Source organism: Euprymna scolopes, chromosome 16 (assembly GCF_053919585.1).
Source record: "Euprymna scolopes isolate OS-2025 chromosome 16, ASM5391958v1, whole genome shotgun sequence".
In the NCBI taxonomy this organism is placed as follows: domain Eukaryota; kingdom Metazoa; phylum Mollusca; class Cephalopoda; order Sepiida; family Sepiolidae; genus Euprymna; species Euprymna scolopes.
In genome coordinates, this window is record NC_136497.1 from 52,210,352 (window position 1) to 52,236,157 (window position 25,806).

Genomic DNA, 25,806 nt, shown 5'->3' on the forward strand with positions numbered 1-25,806 from the left:
TTCGCTCCTTCTAATAAACAGGGGGCGGGTTTTTAAAAACAAACAAACCGATTTATTCAAAACTGTCCCGCACAAAATCGTAACTGCTGAATACCTATCGCCGTCACGTCAATCAAAAACACGCACCTGTTTATTTTTTTAACACTTTACTATTTTCCAACTGCACATCGTCAACGCTTCGGGTTTTTTTCACATACCCCGAAAAACACCCGGGCAACGCCGGGTACTCCTCGCTAGTATATATATAAAATCGAAAATGTATGTATGTGTGTCTGCTAAAAACTTTTGACAGACAGAACAAAAATTCACAAATTTGGTCTCATATGAAAGCCCCATCCTTCACCCGACAAATATTGAAAAATTGGCCAAAAACGTTAATCTTTTCCCCCTGAAATCGGAAATTTTCTACAGGGTGATGGTCAGCAAAAACCATCCTCTCATGACGAGATCGCTTCTACGCATGCGTCATGCGACGTCATAACCTAATTTAGTTTAAATATTTGAAGAACTGACACAATTTCATGTTCGTCGTGTTAGCTCAGTTGGTTAGAGTGTTGTGTCATTATCTAAACGTTTTGGGTTCTAATCGTGGTGAGAGATGTCTTCTTTTTTTTTTTTTTTTTTTTTTTTGATTTTGAAGCAGGCTTATTTAAGCCATTTTTCACGTAACGTTCGTTTTTCTATTTTTTTTTTTTTTTTTACTTCACTTATTCTTAGGTTTTCATTAACACCCCCACCCCCGACTGACCACACACACACAAAAACATCCGGTCAATGCCGGGTACCCACCGATTTTTTAAATTTTAATATTGAAACAGGCTTATTTAAGCCATTTTTCACGTGTTTTTTTTTTTATTTTGGTTTTTATTTTTGAGATTTTTTAAAGTAGTTTTAACGTCCGTTTTTCTGTTTTCTTTTTTTCGAGTTTTACATTTTACATCGTTCGTTTGCCTTACATTAGTTTTTTTTTTTTTTTTTTTTTTTTAAGTTTTAACTTTTAAAAATATTTACTTTGCTTATTATTATTTTTTTGATGTGTGGGAAAAGTGATAACTTACATACGCAACATGTCTATTATTATCTATTAATATTGACTTTCCTGTTCTTTAATGTTTCAAGCTTAATGAAAATAAGGAACAACAAAATTGCTAAAAAAAAAAAAAAATGACTTCTAAAAAATAAAGTCTGGTTTCTTTTTAATTTTTTTATTCAGATGTATAAGATTACCACATACTTTTGATGGGTGGGTGGATAGATACGTCATGAAACTGCAGTAAAGTATTTAGATTAGTTAACATTTAAAAAAAAAACAATTTGCTACTAGTGGTGGGACGATTAATCGGAATCGTTAATCGTAAGAATCGTGTATTTTGGGAGGCATCGGAATCGCATCGTTAAAAAATACCTTAATTTTCCGATTCCTTCATTACGATTCTTTTAGTCTGATGTTGAAAAAAAGAAAAAAAATTCCTGATATTTCTAACTGCAAGAGCATGTTATAAAAAGAAACCAAAGAAATTCATTATTAACAGGGCAATGCTTAGTGCCCCCTCCCTTACAAGGTTCATTCATTCAGATCTATTGTGATCAAAACTACAAAAGAGTTAACTTGAAAAGAAGTATACAGGGCTCTACATTGCGAGTAAAAATTAAAAAAAAAATGCTTATCTTTTTGGCGACTGTTTTTTTTACTGACAAATCTTCTAATAGTGAATGAAAATGCTTTTTCAACTTATATTTTCTTAAAACGAGCAAAGTCAAATTATTTAAACAGTAAAAGGTTTAATAGAACAATATACTTTTTTTTCTTTTTTTAAAAGAAAGCTTTTGAAAGAAATATCTCTAAAATGAAATTGATCACGTATTTCGCAAAATTTGGACAGTAGTCGGCTTCTTTTGAAGTTTCAAAAAAACCGACCCCATACCTATCTCTTCCAAACCTAAAGTTATTAAATAACCCCTTCGTTAATTTAAGGGTAATTAATTCAATTCAGTCAAGTTGTTTTTTTTTTAATTTCATTGAAATAAAATCCATTTTTTAAATTTTTTTCTCCAGAAAGATAAAACCCTGAATTTGATTATATTAAAAGCAGAATAATATAATCTTGTTTCTAGAATTTTAAATTGAAAATTAAAAAAAAAGTGTTTGACGCAGTTTTTTGCCGAACGAAAAAGAAATTAATATATATTTTTTAAAAGGTGTTGTAATCAATTAATTTTTATGTCTAAATAATATTTACGATTAATTAAATAATTTCATTTTAAAAAGTATTTATAAATAGAATTTTACTTAAGACTTATAGTTTAGCAATATTGAACCGCATCAACCATGTGTGAATTGAACACAGTCAACCAAAAAAAAAAAATTCAAAAGAAATGCATATTTGCATTCCATTATGTAAACTTTTATACATTGGTTTCAAAAATTAAATTCTATAAGTTTTTGTTTTTTTTGTTAACTACTGGTTGGTACAATTTACTGCTCCATCCCTTTATATTTTTTTCTTTTTGTCTTTTTTAGCGGATTATTTTCAATTAATTATCCAAATAAGTGACTAGCTTTAAAACAAAATTTAATTGTAATTTATTTGTTTACAGATAAACTGAATTTTCTAATATCGCCTCAAAGTCCAAAAAAAGTCTTGCATGGAAACTTTTTGAAGTTGATGAAGATCATGAGTTGAAAGCCATTTGCAAAGCCTGTCAAATTAAAATATTGCGAGGAACAAAACCATCTAACATGACCACAACCAACATGTTAAAACATTTAACTATGAAGCATCCAAATGAATTGGAAGAGCAAAATAAAAAAGAAAAGGAACAAAAAATTACCAACTAGTCACTCAGAGCAGTTTTATTAGTGAGGGTCGAAATCGCAGTGTCTTTTTTTTTTTTGCCTAAGTCACCAATTTTTTTAACCTTCCTTAACTTCAAAGAGTAAATACAATATATACAACTAAAAACATAATTTAAAAAAATGCTGATTCTATTCATGAAAAATTCTTTTAACTAGAAATTAAAAGTTAGGTAAAGATAGCTGACTGACCGCAACAGGAGCACTGGTTAACTACTGAACCACATGGAAACGTGTGAGGGAGGAAAAAAGGAAATTAAAGGATGATAATAAATTATGATAACTGTCTTTGAAAGGCACTAAACTCCTAAAATTTACTTCTTTAAAATTTTAGGCAGCATTCCCCGGCGATTTTAAAGCACTCTCTCTCGAAAAAAAAAAAAAAAAGATTTAATTTTTAAGTTTGGGAAAGATATATTTATTATAACCGAATTCCTGTATGAAGACTGGATCTACTTTATTAGACGTTAATTTGTGAGATAAGTAATTTTTCAATGTTTAATGTTTTTAAAGTTTCAATTATCAATTAAATTTTTTTAATTGCGTTTTTTTTTTTCAATTTATTTATAAAAAAAAAACAGGGTTAAAAATGTATTTTTCAAGGTAACAAGCTTTGAAATAAGTCTAATTAAAAAAAATCACTTAATTTTTAATTTCGACAACCCTGAGAATTTAATTATTAAAAAAATATTGAAATGTGACATTTTTTTTATTTAACATTTCTATTAGTTCAATTAATTTTCTTTCAATAATTCATTTCACTCAACAAACTTCACCATTTTTTGTTTTGTTTTATCTTTTTCTGTAATTTTGGTAACTATTTTTGCTCAATTTTATCTAGCATTTCATTTGTTTTTTATAGTGGTATCATTTTTATGTGTTCCTTTGATATACCCTATTTCAAAATTAGTTTGGCTAAACTTATTCTTCACGTTAGAAACAACGTGTAAAAGTAATGAAAAAGTAAGAAAAAACAATAGGTGTTAACTACTCTTTGTGAATTATGGAGGTCTGAAGAACTGCCGTCACAAATACAACTATCAATAGCCAAACAAAAAATCGTTTTTGAAATTCCTTTACTTGTAACTTTTCGCTATACCTACCTTTTGGTATAAAACACAAAAACTTTTGATTAATGGTATTTCTCAAATATGGTCGTTAACTTTGGAAGGGTTATTTTGTATCTACAGCGCCATGTCACGTGGTATATTGTTTTTTTCATTACGCACGTTCATTTATGAATTATTAAATAAAATATTTATCTTTTTTTATATTTAATTAGTATATATTTTCTTTCTCTTCCGCTATATTTTTTTTATTTAATTCATTAAATCTGTTAATTATGAGGACCAAAATAATGAATCGTGTTAATTTATTCTCTAATTTTCTTGTTTTTGTTCTGTTATATAAATTCTATTTTATTTGTTTTTGCTCTGAAGGATAAATTCTATTTTCTTTGTTTTTTTCTGTATTCCAATTAAGTAAAATAAATTTTCTCTAAAATAAATTTTGCTAAGTTTTCCGTTTAGTTTACTATATAATAATTTTATTTAAACCAAAACACGACGGTGTAGACATAAAATATCTCTTCCAAAGTTAGGGAACATATTTGGGAACTACCGACCATAAGTATAAAACTACCTGGTATATTTCAAAACAATAATTCCCTAGGAATCGGAATCGTACTTGGTATCGGAATCGTCAATCAATATTTTCCTGGAATTGGAATCGTATAAAAATTAGGAATCGTCCCAACACTATTTGCTACAAGAAAAGTATCTGATGCCGCATTCACCCTTGCAGAAAATATTAAATCCCAATAGCATATGTATCCTGGCTAGAGAATATGACAGTGTTAGTTTTTGTTTCCGCATACAGCATATGATATTCCCAAACACTCCCCTATGTTTTTTTTGTTTTTTTTTTTATTCACATTCACTCCTAAGAAGGCATATTGCCACTTGGACTTAAGGGGTTACTATTTGAGACCATGACTAGGAAAAATTAATAAGATGTTAGTTTACATTATATTTAACTGTCTGCATATCAGTACAGCCAGGGAAGCAGGTAGCAGGAAAGGAATTCCAAAGTCTAGCTATTCGAGGGAAGAAGCTATTAGAGTAGAAAGCTTTCTGGCATTTAGAGACCTCACAAGTAAAGGGGTGAGATTTTGTGCTAAGCAGATTTGTCAGAGATATGTACATCGATGGGGCACAAGTGAAATGAGTTCATCAGAGCACATTCCATTAAAATATTTGTAAAATAGGCACAGAGATGCAACATTGCAGCGATGGGACAGGGGTTGGAGCTTAGTTGACAAAGAGGGACCTATTAGATTGAAAAGTCTTTTTTGGGCCCTATCTAAGAGGGAGAGGCTAGTGGTAGATGCATCAGTCCAGATGTAGCAACAATACTCCATGCATGGGCGAATGGTGGCCTTGTACTGGTACAGGATACTCTCAGGTGTGAGTAGTCTCCTAGCTTGATAGAGGGAACCCACCTTCTTTGCAGCAGCTTTCGCAATGCCCTTAATGTATTTGTTGCAGTTCATATTGGTACTGACCAGACTCAATGTTGCTTAACTTCAGTAATCTAATGAGAGCCAGTGTGACAATGTGAGTATGTCATAAACAAGAAATGAACGCACAGGTACTTGTTTAGGCTCATATCTCACCCTTTGCAAAACATTGACAGCAAGAACTTGCTTACCTACAACTACAGCAAATAACTTTCCTCTCTATCTCAAAATCCAAATAAAACTTTCCATGATTGTTTTAATTTTTATATAACAAGTAGTTCTGTTTAGCAATATTGCTTTTTTTTTTTTTTTGAACAAATATTCAACATTTGTGTTCTAATGTTCATTTTTTTTTATAGAAGAGCCAACTTGATTTTCAACAAGTTGTAATCTATTTTTAAATTCTTTTTTTATTTTCCTTTCTTTATGATCATATTTAAAATAGTAAATTGTGTATTGAAATTATCAAAATCTTAATTTTCATTCATCTATATGAATAAATGAAGTTTTTTGTGTTGACACCAAGGATATGGATAAAATATTTATTTTAAATTGAGGTTTCATGTAGTGAATTTTATATTAGCAAAGAAAGTCAGCTAGCTGAATGTCTTTTAAAACTAACATCACTTATAAAGAAGTTATGAATATTTATTTAAAAGAAAGTGTTTATATTTGTTTTTTTGGTGCTGTTTTTCCCCCTCTCAGCCTGCAATCTAATGTTTCATATGATTGTGATTCATTTAAGTACGTGAATTGTTTGTATGGGTAGGTGTGCGTGTGTGTGTGTGCGTGCGCGCGCGCGCTGATCTAAAGACTAAAAAGTTTCTTTCCACAAGCAACTGACTTGTGAGCTACTTAAAAGCTTAATAAGTATTTATTATGATACCTTTTCCAAATATACTCTTTCTCTCTCTCATATATAAATATAAACATTTGAGTGAAATATCTATCATTTTCAATCAATCATAATAAATCAACAGAAAAATACTTGCAAATTAGTGCAACGTAAGATAGAACCCTCCATAAAAAGGAGCCGTTTGAAAGTCATGTTTTATCATGAAGCCCCACCTTCCTTAACCACTCCTATCAATCAGCTTCTATCTTTCATGCTATACACCGTATCAAAGTAATTTTTTTTATCCAATGAGCTCTTGTTATACTCTCATTCTTATTATTGTGAACATGTACTGTAGCTCATATAGGAATGCTGCTTGCTTGTTGGTGATACACTTTTGCTTGAGCTTCCCCACTCTACAGTTTTTCTCTTACATTTTATAAAACAACATTTGTTGCATACTAACCTGCGTTCAGTCGACTGCAATACGTTTGAGTATTGTTTGGGGCACAAGTCAATGAAACACAAACTGCTTCGAAGAATTCGCACTTACCAAGATGTTGATTGGAGTAAGTTACACACACACACACACACACACACATATATATATATATATATATATATATATATATATATATATATATATATATATATATATATATAATAAATAAAAATTATATCTATATAATTTTTTTTTTTTTTTTTTTATTGCATTTTCGCTGCAAACAAGGCACAGTGCCACTTTGATGTAGGGGGCTACTATCTGGGACACAATTTGCAGGGGTATTATGTAGGGAGTTGAGCAGCATACATATATATAAAATTTTATCCATTACATTTTTGTTTATGTATATTACAAACTGATTATATTTAACAAAAAAAAAAAAAAAATGTATATCTGAAAGGTTAAGCTCATAACTATCATTTGACACATTGTAACTACCGGCATTGCCTGCTGGTCTTTTTACCATTATTTTGTTTAACTCATTATCCATCACTTCCTTGATTTTTAAATCCCATAAGTTTGTTTTTATCGTTACACCATTTTTTGTTTATTTTGTTTTAACAAATTATATATATATTTTTAAATTTGCTTGGAATAAATTAACTGTTTTTTATTTTCATAATACAAATCATGCCAAGTTTTATTTATATATATATATATATATATATATGTATGCACACACGCATACACACGTTTTTGTTTTTTTTTTAATTTGCATAATAAAATTGCAATGTTATTGAAAAATCTTGTTTTTACTAATAAATTTTGGAAGCAAATTTATATAGAAATAAATGTTTACATGTTTTAATTGTTACGTTCATTGATCTTTTTGGAGAAAAAAGTTGTTTTCGATATTATCATGGTCACTAGTTTTTGTTTATTTGGAAAATTTTTAATGGCTTTATTTAGTCTCTAACAAATCAAATTGGATATTTTTCATCATGATATTTCAATTTATCAGCCATGTTTTTGTTCTGTATTTTTTTCTTAAAACTTTTGTTCTAATCTGGAGTTTATTTTTTTACAATGTTTTGGTCGTATAACCTCTGACCTTTTTCAGGTGTATCTTATTGAACTTGGGAAATCTTTCTGTTGAACTGTGAACCTTTTGTCTGACTTGGCAATTTGCACAGAATATTTCGAATGGAATCTTTTATTTAATCCATGAGGGTAGCATGCTCTTGTTCCATCAGCCATGACTGGGTAGAAGTCTTAAGTAATTCACAATTGTATTTTGAGTGCTGCCTGTACTAAGGATTGAGCATTCGACCCCCAGAAGAGTGTAACTTACAAGTGAATTTTTTACCAAGTACTTTATCCACTATGCTACATCAAATAAAGGGATCCATGTAAAATTCTGTACAGATTTAAAAGTTCAACAGAAAGATTCCCGGGTTTGACAAGATACACTTGGAGAAGGTTAGAGGTTAGATCGACTGAAACATGAAAGTAACAGTTCTTAAGATGAGAACAGTAGTCCAAAGAATCTAAATAATATGAAGAATCAATCCTTATTTCCAAAATTCAGAAACATGTGTTTTTTTTTTTTTTTTTTTTGTGAACCTTGTTTATCAGATTTGTATAATAGCTTTTCACTCATAGTATATTCACATAACCAGGGTTCATGAGTCTAGCATAAATCTATGATACATGTGTGGACTCACATTTGATTTTATCTTAAAAACTAATCAAGCAGTCGTTTGTTTTTGTTTTTTCTCTCCAATTGGATTTATTAATTTTCAGAGGTTTTTTTTTTTTCTTAGGGAGAGTGGGGATAGTGGAAATAATTATTTTTAATATCCTGAATTCCATTTTTAAAAATCTCTTTATTATAAAATTATAAGACGAGTTCATGTTAATCGATTATTTATTGAAATAAAAAATGCAATAACATGAAACAAGAATAATTTTTTTTTTTAAATCCTCTTTAAATAATTATAAAATTAAATCCACTCATATGCATTTCAGTTATTCATAAACAAGTTAACCATTTTAATCTATTGCTAGTGGCTGGGAAAATTACTTGATAACCCTTTTAATGTTTAAAGGAATTTGGAAACATTTAAACTGTCACCAAAGAAAGTAATTTTTAACTTTAAAATTCTTAGCAAATCCGTACGTATTGAATGTTTGGGAAGCTATTTAAATCCAAAGAGTTTATAGAGATTAAAATATTACCTTAATAACAATTACTTATAGTTGTATAATAATTTGGTTCAATTAATAACTTAATGACTAAACGGTGCCACAATAATCGAATTTAACTTTTAAAATTCTTTTCCTTTTTTTTTTCTTTTTTTTTTTTTTTTGTTAAAAAAAATCGTACAGAAATGAAATTAAAAACATTTCTTAAAACGCCGGGTATAGTTAAGTAATTTTTGATATTGAAATTCTTTAGAATATAAAATTTTTCATTGACTTTTATAAATGTTATTCCACTATGTAATTTATTTATTAAGAACAAAGATTTTTACTTTGAAATTCTAAAATCTGAGTATAGAATAATTACAATCTTTTCATGAATATTTGTGTTGGGTAAAAAAAAAAAAAAAATGAAAGAAATAAATTACTAGAAAATGGGTTACTGTTATGCTTTTAAAAGCTTAACATGTGCAAGAAAATTCATGTATTTGTAAATAAATTTAGAACGTATCTTACATTGATGCTTTATCTGATCTCTAATCAATAAAACAAGGATAATATAAATCTTGATTAATGGAGCACTTTGCCTGATATTGATTTGTTTCTACTTTATTAGATTATGCCATTAAGTTATCAAGTTTGTTGCAGTTATGTAAAATTAAGTATGTGCATGTTTATATATTTCTATGTATAGGATTCACCCCTAAACTGTATAAGTTATTATTATGCATTTTCAAACAGCTACTAGATGTAAGGATGGGTAATGTGGCCTGTATTTAATTTAGTTTTATGCAAATGGAGTAAGGAGAGGTAGTTTTGTGCAGATGGGGTAGGGAAAGGGCCGAAGCCCTTTGTGAAAATTCAAATACCTTCAATTTTTACAAAATTTTAACAATAGGTATCATATCTCAATAAATATTTTCTAAATTTCTTTTTCTTTGAAGTACGTAAGTTTGTTTTGTTTTTTGTTAGAGAGCATATGTGCACAAATTCTTATTTGAAAATTCAAATATTTTACATTTACATTAGATTTGATCCATCAATGAGACAAGGTTATCTGAATTTACATTTCTTCAGCTTAAGCTTTAAATTTTAGATATTTTCTAAGATCAAAATTATGCAATACATTTTGATAAAAATTGGAACAAGATTCTAGACATAAGGTTTAATAGAAATATATGTTGTTTTTAACCTCTGTAGGACAAAAATGTTGCTATCTGTTCTGTTAAGGAAACGTTACCTATCTTCACTTAAGTATCAAAACTCTTGAGATTTGCTTTTTATCTTTTAGAAACAAATTTTGTTATATTTAATTAAACTATTTTCAATTAAAATATAAAGATATCGATAACACTGATTTAATCTTTTCTAGGTATTTTATTGTATTTAGTAATTACTTTCATTTTCAGACAAAAATTGTTTTCTGAATTTTTTTAAATATGAGTTGATTATTTGGATTACACTGACTACTAGCTCACATCTTGGTTGTTATATTCACAAGGTTTTGTACGATGCAACCTCTGAGCTTCTTATAAATAGAAATCATGAAATATTGTGAATATCTACATAAATGCAATCATGCTTTGATCCTAGATCATAGCATGTCTGATATCTATGATCGCAAAAATGATTGCATTTGCTTAGCCATTCATATTTCATCATCATCATTATTATTATATATTCATCATTATCATTAGTATATATTCATTATTATTATTATTATATATTCATCATTATCATATATTCATTATTATTATTATTATTATTATATATTCATCATTATCATATATTCATTATTATTATTATTATATATTCATCATTATCATTAGTATATATTCATTATTTTTAATTATTACTTGTACTCATTAGGAATTCTCTCACATGTCATCATCAGAGATTACTCTCTGACAACAACCGGTGGTGTTCCCTGGAGTCTGGGTGACAATTCTCCTCAGATTTCCAGTATTCTCCACCTCTTTTAATAAATATGTTTGCCTTATCGAAACAATCACTGGCCATGACCATTAGTCTTCATTGGAATTTTGGTAGCAACATTTATCCAGTTGAGGTCTGGTTGGTGCTTTCTCTCGTTCTTTCACTCCTCCTTTACCTTTTATGAATATTTGTTGTAACACCAGTCTATATCAATCCTATCTTTTTTTTTTTTTGAGGGCGGGGAGGGTGCATAGTTCACTTACAATGTAATATATTAATATGATAGCGTGTGTGTCACGCTTACATCCGGGTCGTTTAATTGTTATGTACTTCCATTTCTTGTAATAAATAATTTTACCAAGAATTTTTCATAAGTTTTTGTTTTGGTTTCGGTTTCAATTATAACTGATGGCACTCGAGTCATTTAATTTTTTTATAAATAATTTGGATCAAGTAAAAATTAGCTATCCCGTCGCAGAAGACAAATACTGGTGAACATTTCAAGTGACACCGGTTGTTCGACCTTGACATTGGCGTTGGTTGTTTGTAAACACATCAAATAGCAGACATGGTTGAATGTTTGCAAGCAAGATTTTTTAAAAATATATTTACAAAACTTTTTACGATTTAAAAGAAAAAAATATATGTTTACAAAACATGTTTTTTAATATTAAATTTTACAAAACTTTTAAGGATTAAAAAAAAAACCCTTTTCTATTTACACAAAACTTTTTAATGTAAGTAATAAAACGAACGTATTTAAACAAAATATATTTAAATAAATGGGTGCCTTTCTGAGTGCGTTTTTTTTTTATATATATATTTACAGAACTTTTTAATAATAATATAAATAAATGGTCAATTTTTATGACGTGCCCCGGCGTATTATAAACACCCCAACCTCTCTGTTAAGAATGGCTTTCAGAATAAACACCCCCAACCTCAAAAGCCGTTTTTAACATGGGGAGGTTGGGGGGGGGGTTATTCCGAGAACCGTTCTTAACATGGGGTGGTTGGGGGTGTTTATACTACGCTGGGAAATGTTGTAAAATAATACCAAATAAATAAATAAGCTGACGTTAGAACTGAGAATTTCGGATGATGTCAGTTAAAAAATACATAATTTAAAAAAAAATTAAATAAAATTATTATAACCAAACTTTTTAATGGCAGAATCAAATATAAAATAACTAACTTGTTCGGATTTTTGCAACCAAGATTAATTTTTATGTACAGTGTGTGTGTGTGTGTGTGTTTTTTTTTGTTTTTTTTTTTTTAAATCTTTCTTTGTGCGTTTTTAATACAATTCAATATTTATTTAAAGTGCGATGTATGTAGGTGATCAGTGAAGTAGAAATCCTTCTAGACTGAGGCAATTTTTTTGCATAATAAAATCACAAGTATAAGCAACAAGGATAAACAATCGAGATTTAAAAAATATTTTTTCACATATCTTTTACAACTTTTATTTTTATAAAAATGAAGTGTAATATCACCAGATACAAATCTTTATAATTTTTATTTTTATTTAAAAAAAAAAAAACAAGCTGAAAAACTTGCTATTTGCTTACTTCTCCACAAGGGCAAATTAAATACAAGTAAGTTTAGCGTCCGAAATTCTCAGTTTCTAATGTTTTGCAATTAATATAGTTCATTCTTTTTTATTTTTTTAAATTTTTATTATAATTATGATAATAATTATTAGTTTTATTAAAAAGTTCTGTAAATATATTTAAAAAAACGCACTTAAAAAGGCACCCATTTATTTAAATGCATTTTGTTTAAATACGTTTGTTTTATTACTTACATTAAAAAGTTTTGTGTAAATAGAAAAAAACATTTTTTTTTTTTTTTTTTTACTCCTTAAAAGTTTTGTAAATATTTAATATTAAGGAAAATGTTTTGGAAATATATATTTTTCTTTTAAATCTGAAAAAGTATTGTAAATATAGTTTTAAAAAATCTTGTTCGTGAACATTCAACCATGTCTGCTATTTGACATGTTTACAAACAACTAATGCCAATGTCAAGGTCGAACAACTGGTGTCACTTGAAATGTTCGCCAGTATTTGTCTTCTGCTACGGAGTATCTAATCTTTACTTGATTCAATAATTTTACTGAGAATTCCTCATGAGTTTCGGTTTCGATTATAGCTAATGACACTCCAATAATCTATTTTTTTAAAATAATTTTATCAAGAATTCTTCATAAGTCTTTGTTTCAGTTTCAATTTTAGCTGATGGCAGCTTAGTAATCTATTTTTTTATTTTTTAATAATTTTATCAAGAATTCTTCATAAGTTTTGGTTTCGGTTTTGATTATAGCTGAAGGATCTAAAGTTATATAAGTTTGGGATTTGGCTTCGATTCAAGCTGATGAACCCAAGTCATATAGATACATTTTTTATTTTAAAAAATCGCAACTTTATAATATATAAAAATTGATCGAACATTAACTCTATAATATATACGAAATCTACAAGAATTAAAATATATTTAAGTGTATTTTATGGCCTGGTTATGCTGTGCATCCCTGCTAGCTTAGATTTGCAGTTTTAACAAAATAGCTACAATAATATCAGAGCGTCTCCATTTACGCTGAATATTTACAGAATGCCAACATCAATATATTACATATGAATCAGTCCCCTGTGGAATTTTCACAGGTTCCACTAGTACTTTATTATTAATGTATTGAGCACTATTAAAATATGTAAAACATCTCCTCCAAATATATTGTCACATACATACGCATTTATTTTGTATTTTATCCGCAAAATTATGATAATTGAATTCAATATAATAATTCAATTTAATACTTATTGGCTGTATTTTTCATTTCGTTTTCACTTTTTTTTTTAAATAATAATATTTACATTATGGAGAGATAGAAAAAGAAAGCTAAATAAAAGAGGGAAAACTGATTTTTTAAACTTTTCAGCTAAAATATGAATTATCTCCCTTACATTTTCAGCTTTTATGGCATTATTTAAAATTGTTTCCCCCCCCCCCAAATAAAAAGCCAATGATAAGTGTGAGATGGACAGATTCTGACTAAGAAAACAATAATTCTTCCCCCTTTGTCAGAAACATCAATGGAATATGAGTATTAAAGGACAAAATAAGGGAAGCAAGAGTTACAAAGCTGCCAAAAGTAAACCCAAGGTAATATCATGTATAGTAATAATTGAATCTTCAACCTTAGTACAGAAGATAATAATTCCCATGTTTTACTAAAACGTTCCCAAATTTTAAAAGATGCATCCGTAAGTAGGTGAAAGGTCACATCAGCTGAAATATTGTGAAAATAACAATGAAGGTGTGAATAGTCCTCATCGTATTCTGTTTAATATCTGTTTTACATGATGTCTGAATAATACCAATACGAAATCTCATCTCAAAAATTCAAAAGTATAATTTATTTTAATTATGCAAAAATTACTAATTAAACTGATTACAAATTAAGTGTTCTTTGATCTAACATTTTTCTCGGAATATTATGAAGATTTTTTTTTTTTTTTTGTCAGACGATATTCAAATGTTCATTTTGATTGCATTACAACATACAAAGTAGAGAAAAGTAAATTTATTTAAAAAAAATTTTTTTCTAATATATATTTTTCATATTTTTCAGGTGGAGATTTGTTACCTGGAGCAGAAACGGCAATCAAAGCTACCTGGGAGCCTATTATTGGAAACGACTTTGAAGTTGTTGTAAGTAAAATTCCTTATAACTAATATAATATTATATTATAAGATAGAAGCAATTATTAATATGCTATTCTTAGTTATCGCTTGGACTATGATAACAGAATATTCTTTTCATTGTTTTGACTCTTGAGTATATATCCAATACAGTTAGACTCAGTTAATCAACTGAAAACCATATCACTCTATATAAAAGCATATAAGATATCAACGGATACACACCCGAGAGTCAAAACAATGAAAAGAATATGCTGTTGTCCTAGCCCTGGTTATCACCTATAATTATTAGTGATGGGACAATTCCAATATTTTTCCCGATTCTGTACTAAATTACAGAATCCGATTCTTTATAAATCTCTAAATATTTAACTATAAAGTTGCTATTTTTTTTTCTCCAATTATTGTAAAAATGCATGTTAAATGTGCACATATATTCTCAAATATAAAAAAAATATACTTGTGGGCATGATCTGTAAATTTTAGCTTTATTGGTAGTTTAAAATCATTCAATATTTATAATTTTTTTTATTACTAATAGCAGTGGAAGATTTTGTTTTAAACAAAATCAAAAAAAAAAAAAAAGAAAGATAATTAAGGGAATCATTTTTGGCATCAGAAAATAGGCACAATTTTTTCCAAATCCGATAACTCAAAAAGTCCCCCCTCCCCCAATTCATCATCCCAATGCTAATAATTATAATTGAATCTATCTTCTTATAGTACAGAAGATTCTACAAGACCATGATTCACCTGTGCATGAAGTATTATTGCCACATCTGGGCTGGTGCATCTGCTACTAGTCTCTTGCTCCTAGACAGGGTTAAAAAAAGAGTCGTCAACCTAATAGGCACCGGCCTATTAGCTAAACTCTAACCTCTCTCCCATTGATGAAACATGGCATCCTTATGCCTGTCTTACAAGTATTTCAATGGCAAATGCTCTGACGAACTTCAAAGCACTAGTATCCCCTCAACGACAATACTCTCAACAAACCAGGCAAACAGCAAAATCCCACCCCTCCACTATAGAGATCCTTAGATGCCATAAAGCCTTCTACTCGAATAGCTTTTTCCCTTGGATTGATGAACTTTGGAATTCCCTCTCAGGCTCCTGCTTACCTGACATGCAGAAATTCAAATGTAATGTGAACAGATATCTTGCTGCCTAACTCCATAAATAGTGTCCCTGCAAATCTGATCCCAAATAGTAGCCCCTCACAACTAAGTGGCTCTGTGCCTTGTTTGGAGTGAAATGATAAAAAAAAATTTTAATTAAGAAATTAAATTCACTATAATTCACTTTGGTTTCTTCATAAATAAGTAAGCTTATTATAATCTTTTAACAGTTTAAAAGTTACTTTGACTTTTCAGAATTTGAAAAGAATTTGGATGCATTTAAACTGTCAAATAAAAACTTATTTTTGGCTTTAAAATTCTCTGCATCCTATAAATAGAATTATTAAAAAATTCATTTTAGTATTTTATACTACTGCATTTTTTTATTTCAATAAATAATTGTTTAATAATAAATTTAGAAAAACACGTAAGTCACATACAGGCGAGAAACATACAAACACGCAAAAAGTGGTTACACAATTTCATTGATCTAGAGATTATATATAAAAGTGACTCTGTCTGAAGAACAGTCTTTACCAAATCCCTCTGTCAGTTTTTTATCCACAGACTTGCAACATGATATATATAGGGAATTTGGACCTCTGGAACAAATTCAATTTGGTCTTTAGCTGGTAAAAATAGCTGCTAAAGGTCAAAATTAAAAATAAATTGGAACTAGGCAAATGTAAGCTATGTATGCACAAATATACATTTATACCTTTTACGGTGTTATTAAAGTTTTTATATGCATAAGGACATTGTACAGATGGTAATGAATAAAGCTAGAGAGTTAGGTTTTGATTTCGATTCTAACCGATGTCACTCACGTCATATTTTTCTTTTCTTTATTTTTCTTCTTCTTTTCTTTATTTTTCTTTTCTTTATTTTTCTTCTTTTCTTTATTTTTCTTCTTTTCTTTATTTTTCTTCTTCTTTTCTTTATTTTTCTTCTTTTCTTTATTTCTCTTTTTCTTTTATTTTCTTTCTTTTCTTTTCTTTGGAAATCACTACTATATATTGGGTACAATATAATAATCAATAAAGAATTGGCTCTGTAATAATAAATATGAAGTCTGCATGAATTAAAATATATTTAAGCATATTTCCCGCAGTCTGCTAGTGTGTATATATATATATATATATATATAAACTGACCTTGTCTGTATGTGCGCAAAACAGTCTCTACCAAACTACTCTGAATTTTTGGTCTACAGACTTGAAATTTGATATATAGGGAACGTACAAGTAAAACACATTTGATTTAGTTTTTAGCCAGTAAAAAGAGCTGCTAAGGCGTAAAAATTTAAAAATTAGAATACGTCAACTAAACATGTATCTTCTATACATTTTCAAATATATATGTGTTATTTTTTAAAGTTTTGATATTTATGTGGACTTAGTTTAGATGATAAGGAATAACCCTAGGGAGCTACATGTTTTGGTTTTGATTCATGCGGATGGTACCCAATCATATATATATATATGTATGTGTATAGTTAGTTTGGAAATCATTACTGTATATCCGGTACAATATAATAATCAATAGAGAATTGACTCTATAATAATAAATATGAAATTTGCATAAATTAAACTATCACATTTAGTTGTATTTTATGACTCGGCAATGCCGGATGGCATGCTAGTAAATATATAAGAATGGGGAAATCTTCATTATCACTAGTTTCATTAGAAGTTTGTTTTCATTGGATTTAAATTGGTTCTAAAATGTTCAGCTTCTTAATCAATGAAGATTCTCTTTTAAGGCCTATTTTTCCTTGTCTCGAGATCAAGTGTTCTTTGTTATTTTGAAAGCTTGATCTCCAGTCCTCACAATTTAGCAAGTCTACTATCTTCAAAGCCTACTCTGTACAGTTTTGTCTAATCACTTCCAAAAATTTTCATATGGTTTATTCGAATGTTGTACTAATTTTTAAATACATTACCAATCTTATGGCTTAGAGTATTTTAGTCTGAAAAGAAATTTTTTTTTTTTAGTCTATACTTCCCTGAATTCTGCTTCATCAAACAGAACATGTAAAGGAAATAGATTTTGCTAAGCATTGATTTTGTTCAATGTTTTTCTCAGTCATGCATTAATAAAAAAAAGTGTCATTTCGGTATTTAGGAATATGTTTATTGATTTTCACTGAGAAAGGTTCAAATTAGTATGTTTTTTTGTTTTTTTTTAATAGATTCAAATCAGAGAAAGATGCATTGCTATTCTGTTAAGATAACTTTTCAACAGACAAGTTTAAAATCTGGTTTGCATCTATATCTCTATAAAAGTGAGAATGTATGTGTGTGTGTGTGTGTGTGTGTGAGGACACTTCCCAGCCTATATACTTCAGAAATTTTTGATCTACAGACTTGAAATTTGGTATATGCGATATTCAGACATGTGGAAAACTTTTAATCCCCTTTCATCTGGAAAAGAGGGTTGCTAAAGGGTCAAAATTGAAAATTTGTTATGTGGGAGTGGTTGGATTTTTATCTGGTTGCGAACTGTTTCACGAATGCACATGCATGAATAGTTCATATTACAGATTACTTCTGTTAAGAATAAGTAGTTTGAAAATACCTGTCATGCTGGTCTAATGGTTATCATACTTGACTCACTGTCTTTAGGTTTTGATCTCAACTCTACTATTTTTTTTTTCTTACAAGAAATGAACGGTTTAGAAAAAAAACATAATATTTGCATGCACATGTATCAGTACCTTTCCATTTTGTTTTTATGTTTAATACCTACGGTATTTCTGTTTCTAATAAATGAGAATTCTGCATTAATTAAAATATAATATTTATACATATTTTATGATAGGACAACATCAAGCGGCCTGCTAGTATTATTATAAAACTGCTAAAAACTAAATATGACATGCATTTATATTTTTTTAATCATTCATTTATTTCATAAGTACATAAGTTATAACCCTTGCATATGAAGCAGTTTTTATATGCATAAGGACATTATACAGATGGTAATGAATAAAGCTATAGAGTTAGGTTTTGATTTCGATTCTAACCGATGTCACTCATGTCATATTTTTCTTTTCTTTATTTTTCTTTTCTTTTATTTCTCTTTTTCTTTTATTTATATTAAGTCTGCATGAATTAAAATATATTTAAGCATATTTCCGGCAGTCTGCTAGTATATATATATATATATATATATATATATATATATATATATATATATATATATAACTGACCTTGTCTGTATGTGCGCAAAACAGTCTCTACCAAACTACTCTGAATTTTTTACATTCATTTCTCCAATCTATTTTTAGTTAGAATTCTTTTTAGAAAAAAATCGGATACTTACAGGAGGGTTCATGTCAAGGTTGCCAATGTCATAAGTAAAAGTGTTTCTGTGTAACACATTGGATTTGAACTTGTCACCTAGGTTGTCAATCCGTGCCGTTAACCACTTAGCTTCCGTCACCTCACATTTTTCTAGTGAAATAATACACCTATGAAACAAATTACGTAATCGAGTTAAAAATCGCAATCTGTATATAATTTTAAGAATAAACGAGATGAATTCAGAAATAAGGATATAAGATTGAATTTTTTTATGTCTATTTGATGAAATATTGAAGAGAATTTGAACTGAACTGTATATGCCTATTAAACATTGTGTAGCACTCTGTGTGTGTGTGTGTGTGTGTGTGTGTGTGTGTGTGTGTGTGTGTGTGTATATATATATATATATATATATAATTATTTAATATTGTAAATAATTATATATATTGTAATATTTTAGTACAGTTAAGAGGATATGATTACAAAAGGTTTTATTTGTAAACAGGGGTGAAAAGAATTGATCAATCAAATGGAGCCGTGCTCTCTTAGCAACTAATCAGAAAACAGAATCAATCCATAAAACACACTAGATATTTTAGAATTCCGACATATACATTTTCATCTTCATGCAAGAAAGAACTTTGCTCTTCATCTCAGAACTTTTCCTGATTAGTTATCTTCGTCTGCAAGCTTTTACAATTCAAAGCTTCTCTGGATTGATATAGCCATTTTGATTGGAACAACATTTCTCTTCTCTGAAACTAAAAGGACTTAGAACTCTAAAAATAAAACACACACACACACGCACGCACACACACACACACACACACACACACACACACACACACACAAAGTTAATTTTTTGTTGTACTTATATTGATATTAAAAACTTATTGTTTTCTTTTAAAAAATTATTAAACCAACATAATATATGCAGTTATGGATATACAAGCAAAGGTTAACTAATTTGCATATACCTGTGAAAAACGAACTTTAATAAATTATTCATTTTTTATGGTTTCTTATTGGATGAGTGGTTTCATTTAACTATTACACTCAATTCTATTTATGCATATTTTCTACATTAAGATGAAAAAGTTCTTGCACATATATATGACCTTGTCTCCACATGTGGGATGGTCTCTATCAAATTCCTCTCTGTGTTTGGTCTACAGAATTGAAACTTGATATATAGGGGATTTTGATCTGTGGAACAAATTCAGTTTGGTTTTTAGCCAGTAAAAGTAGCTGCTAAAGGGTAAAAATTGATCTTGGTAGGAATAAGTCAAATAAACCTTTTACTTCTATGCATGCACAAATATACATTTCTATGTTGAAGTCGCTTAATTTTGAACATTTTCTTATCCATCTGTCAATAGCTTAAATGGTAACAACTAAGGCTGGATCACTAAATGTTTTGGTTCCAATTCTAGCTGATGGCATCCAAACCATTTTTTTTTTTTTTTTTAACTTTTGAAATCATTACTATGTATTGGGCACAATTGGCTCTATAATAATAAATATCAAAATCTGCATGAACTAAAATATCATATTTAAGTGTATTTCATGACCGGGCATGCTATATATATATAATAAAATATGTATTATACATTTGAAGCCAAAACAATGCATTATTACAAAATAAACAGACAAATTAAAGACATAATGGCTGCAAGCATGGAAAATAAGTTCGCTCTTGAATAGTGTAATATTAGCAACAAAATCAAATTTGTATTGAAATGGTTCAAAAGTGCATGTATCATTAAGTAAGCATATAGTGGTGAATTCCTGTTTTACTTTCTCCTCTATCAGGACAAATCTGACATAAAAATTAGTCTATTGTACAAACTGTCTTAAACAAACACAAATAAAAATAAAATGCACTCTCTTAAAAACGTATAAGATTTGTCTCTCAAAGAAAGATAAATTAACTGCCCTAAAACGCTACAATGGCCTGTAAATGGTGGATTATTTTACATTAAATTTATATACGAAACTAATTCCCCACTCTAAAATAATTTTTTTCTTTCTACCAAGTTTTCTAGAGGTTCACATGCTTTTGTCCCTAGCCCTACCACTAACCCAAAATTAGAGCAGCAGGCCTCCTCTTACAAAGACTCTCTTAAAACCATATAATTATCTTAAGAATGCACAGGATTTATTTCTTACAGATAAAAATTGGTTAACTGCCCTAAAACGTTAGAATGGCCCTGAAGTCTAAGATTATTTTACATCAAATTTTAAAATTAAATTTATATTTTTGATTATTTTTTCTGTTAAGTTTTTCAGTGTGTTCAGAGGTAATTGTCTAAAAAGGGAGAACCACATATTTTAGGAGAGGCAGGTGGGGGTATTTAACAGAAAGTGTTAATCTATAATATAAATCTCGCCTCTCTGTTTAAATGTATGTATGTTTGTATGTCTGCCTAAAACTTTCGACAAAGGCAACGGATCTTCACGAGATCAATATCGTTTTGAAGCTTGACCCTTTGGATGACAAATATTGAAAAATTGACTAAAAACATTGATTCCTTCACCCTCAACTGGGCACTTGTCTACAGGGAGGAGTCGTTTTTTTCGCCACTATTTTCGAAAGTCATTCTCTCTTTTCGATTGTCTAGCCTTAATTTAAACCTATGTCACTTCCGGTTTGGCGTGCAACAGCAAAGACGTCATTTTATTTTTATTAATGTTCTTTTCCTCCTTTGTGGTACGGTTCAAGCCTGCCTGCCTACTACCACTTTTTTTTTTTTTTTTCAACACACACCTCCAAACACCTGGGCAACGCCGGGCACCCAGACTAGTCTATAATAATACCAAAAATATTTTGCAATATACCCATTTTTAAACAATCTAAGTATTATGTTTCAGTTTCTTGTACATAAAATGCATTACAATTCAATTTTAAGTTCACTAAATTCTTTTATAATAATTGGATACATGGAATTTTTATGGTATTGCAACATATTTTTGTGCATTTACTCCAGATTACTTGGAAACTTAATTTCTGGAAATTTTCAGTGTTATTCGGATTCCTTGTACAAAAGTACACTTTTATGGCACATTTCATTGCTTTATCTTGTGTATTAACAAATATAAAACCTTTTTACTGAAAAGGTATTGTAAAAGAAAATGTGATAAAGTGCATATAGTCTTAAAGAAAGAAAATATCCAAACGTGAAGATCACATATGTAAACTGAGCATACAATATACATTTTCAAATTGACTTTGTCTCAGAATAATATTATTTCCATTAAGAAATCACAAACACTTTACATATTTATTTCTCTTATAAGTAAAGAAAAAGTTCATCTAGATTTAAATGAGATTACTATGCATGCAAATAATTTTTTTCTCAATTTGCTGACAATCGTTTTAGAAAATTTTTTATCTCTTGAAAGATAAATATAAGTTATGTAGAACATTTTCAAAAATAATTGGTTGATCAAAATGTTAACATTGAATGTGTCGTCATAATACTTTTCATCTACATTTTTACACACAATTATGAAAAAGAAATGTAGAGAAATTTTTTTTTTCTTCAAATATAACCTTATTGGTATTTGTAGCATGTTTTTTCAAAAGAATGAAAAAATGTGTTGGTTGAAAAGTTTAACTAAGTTCCAGAAATTTTTTTTTTAGAATATTAGAGAAAAGGTTTTTGGCCAAACCATTTATTTACTTTTTAAAAAAATTTTTTTTTATTTGTTTTTTTTTTTTTTTTACATACTAGCAGTTATTTATTCTGAAGAAACAAAAACTTTTAGCATAAAAATATTTTGCGTGTCTATTCAACCCCCAAAAGCCAGTAAATTATTTGCAAATTAATGTGGGCTGGGATTAAAGTGTAGTATCTGTCCTGAATTGGGCAATTTTTATTTTGGCTCCATTCAGAGCATTCTCTTTTAGGGTAGCTGGATATCTACCGCATAAAAAAAAAAAAAAAGTAAAAACTACCTTGAGTCTAATCTTGCTTTTTAGGAAGGTAAACAAATAGAGACTTTGGTGTGTTATGAAAGGCATGTACTTGTTTTTAATTTTTCAAATACGAAAAATTAAACATGTTTAATATGTGTAATATTTGGATTACAATTTTCGTTGTGGTTATTTTATACACTTTTGACTTTCTTCCGGTGCATCTTTTCGAATTTAGGAACTTCCTAGTTGAATGTGAGAATTTTTGTTGAGCTCAGGAAACTGTAAGGAATTTCAAACTTAACCGAGTTCAACTTGGCAGTTTCCAAGTTTGACTAGATGCACTTGAAAAATTTCAAAGATTACAATCGCCTAAAACATTGTGAATATAATAACAAAGGTGAGAATAGTAGTCTGAATAACTCAAATTATTACTCGTCATCTCAAGAATTCTGAAACATTAAATTTCTCCCTATCTTTATATATATATATATATATATATATTATGGCAGTAGGGTTTAGTTTCCTAGAAGTACATCCAATGAAACATGTGTCTACCAAAAAGTACTCAATGAGTAAACAGAGCAGGTATATTAAATTTATTTATACAAACATTGATGGCTACATATGTGCATACATGTTTCTGTAATCACCCGTTATTGGGGAGATTACGTCTTCAGATCAAGAATTAACCTTGAAAACTGAAATTTCAAGATATAAAAACATTTTCTTAAATCGTTTACAAAATATGTTTATATATTGTTGTACTTACCTTATTCATTCCATAACATTGTATATACATCGATACACATCAATATAAATATCATATACACATCTACATACATACCCATACACAGAATATATACATCTACATATATACACACATCCACATGTATACATTATTTTTAATTTCGCCTAACTTTTTGATTATCTGTTTGAGGAACTAGAATATTAAGACATGTAATCAAATTGGGTAAGATCATAATCATGACCTTACTTATCCATTTTTGTGGGAGGAAGGATGGGGGATTGTTGTTATTATAGTAGTTCTGATCTTCATAACTTAGAGTTCCTTTAGCGCATGTGTTCTGAAATGTTTGCAGAATATAGCAGTTTCTTGTTTGACATTTAAGTTTGTCCCTGTCCTTAAACCTAGTTATCTCAAGTTTTTCTGATAGGCATAACTGACATGATGAGTTTAACGAATGGCAAGTACTGGCTTTCCTAATGATTTTCCATTCTATCTTAGGTGTTTTATTCCCCCTAACTAGTTTCCAGTAGTATAATGATAACGAGGTGTCTTTTTCATACGTTTGATTAGAATATAAAAAGAATTAAAAAAAAAATAAAAGATTGTCCCTTACCGAAGTTAAGATAAGAAACGATAAAAGCCTGTGAGGAATGGATTGTTCAGAGGCCTTGCTTATCCTCCCCCCCCCATACCAACCCCTATTCTATGATAAAATTCTAATTTTGTAAACTATATAAAAAAATGTTTTTATATCTTGAAATTTCAGTTTTCAAGGGTAATTCTTGGCCTGAAGACGTAATCTCCCCAATAACGGGTGATTACAGAAACATGTATGCACATATGTAGTCATCAATGTCTGTATAAATAAATTTAATATATATATATATGCTGCAAATGGTTTGGAATATTTTAAGAGAAAAAATATTATTCTGAAAACATATCGTTTTAAATACACGTTTGTTTTGTTTATGCTAAATTCATTTTTTATTTTCTTATTATTCCTACTCTAAACAAAGCATATTGTGACAAAGATGTAAGACATTACGATGGGTCAAATTTAGAGGAGGTATCTTATATGTTGATTTTGTGTAGCAAAATGTTTGTTCGCATTATATTTAAATTTCTGCATGATTGTACAGCTGTGACAGGATTTCCAAAGGAAAGAAGATATTTAAGTAGAAAGTTTTCTGGCATCTGATAACTTCGATTGTAAAAGGGTGGAATTTTACTGTTATCAAGGTTTGTCCAAAGTGTGTTGGGGGTGGGTGTAAGGGCAGTAAGTTTATTAGAGCATATTTCATTAAAGTACTTATAAAACTAGCACAAGGGTGCAACAATATAGTGATGGGACAGGGATTAGAGCTTGGTAAGCAGTGTGGGATCTATTAGGTTAGATACTTTTTTTTTTTTTTCCTGTACAAAAGGAAGAGACTAGTGGTTGATTCACCAGCTAGATGTGGAAGCAATATTTCATGTATCTGAATGTTGGCTTTACTGAAACATGGATACTGGCAGGTATGATAAGCTTACTGTAGAGGGAGCCTATATTCATTGCAGTAGACTTGGCAACATCTTCTTTCAAAATTACTTCATGATGGCTGTCCTAAATTTTCATTTAAATCCCTGCAAATGCAAACATAAAATGTAAAGTTCAGGGATTTGAATGAAAATTTAGGACAGCCATCATGAAGTAATTTGGTCACTTTTAGAATAAAGTCTTGAATGGTATCCACTCCTCTTCTTTCTCCTCCTCCTCCTCCTACTACTACTAAGACACCAGTTCCTGATAAGCATGGGTCAACTGATAATGTGGCTTATCTTTATGCAGCCTCATGAGGTCCTGCTTCATCAGATAAATATCTTCCTCATGGTTAAAGTTGTTGATAAATAGTAATCATGTTCGAATTGGTTTTAAAATGACTTGCAGTCAGAATTGCACTAAGAGACCAGTTACAGTACTGTATACATTTATAAATGAATATCGGGCAGTTATATTTTGAAGAATTATGAAGTAATCAATTTTTCTTTTCCAACTGTTATCAAAATATTAAAATGACTGATTCGTTTGCAAATAAACCCAATCAATTATATTGTTGTAAAATTATAATTAATTTTAAGGTAATATTTTAATCTCTATAAAATTATTCTATGTAAAGTGTTCTTAATTTTCAATATTTTAATACATGCAGATTTTCTAAGAATATTAAAGCCAGAAATAACTA

The 25,806-nt window shown here is 29.1% G+C and overlaps 1 protein-coding gene across 9 annotated transcripts in view; it reads left to right on the forward strand.

The window, feature by feature from the left end:
* LOC145295954 (multiple PDZ domain protein-like) overlaps positions 1-25,806 on the forward strand; it is a 548,951-nt gene that overhangs the window by 262,336 nt on the left and 260,809 nt on the right. For all 9 annotated transcript variants that reach the window (XR_013869923.1, XR_013869924.1, XR_013869925.1 and 6 more), the window contains exon 12: positions 14,424-14,503. Coding sequence is in view for 3 of the 9 variants with exons in the window: in XM_080141856.1 (XP_079997982.1) it covers positions 14,424-14,503 (80 nt within the window). In the remaining 6 variants the exon portion in view is untranslated. The remainder of the gene's footprint in view (positions 1-14,423; positions 14,504-25,806) is intronic.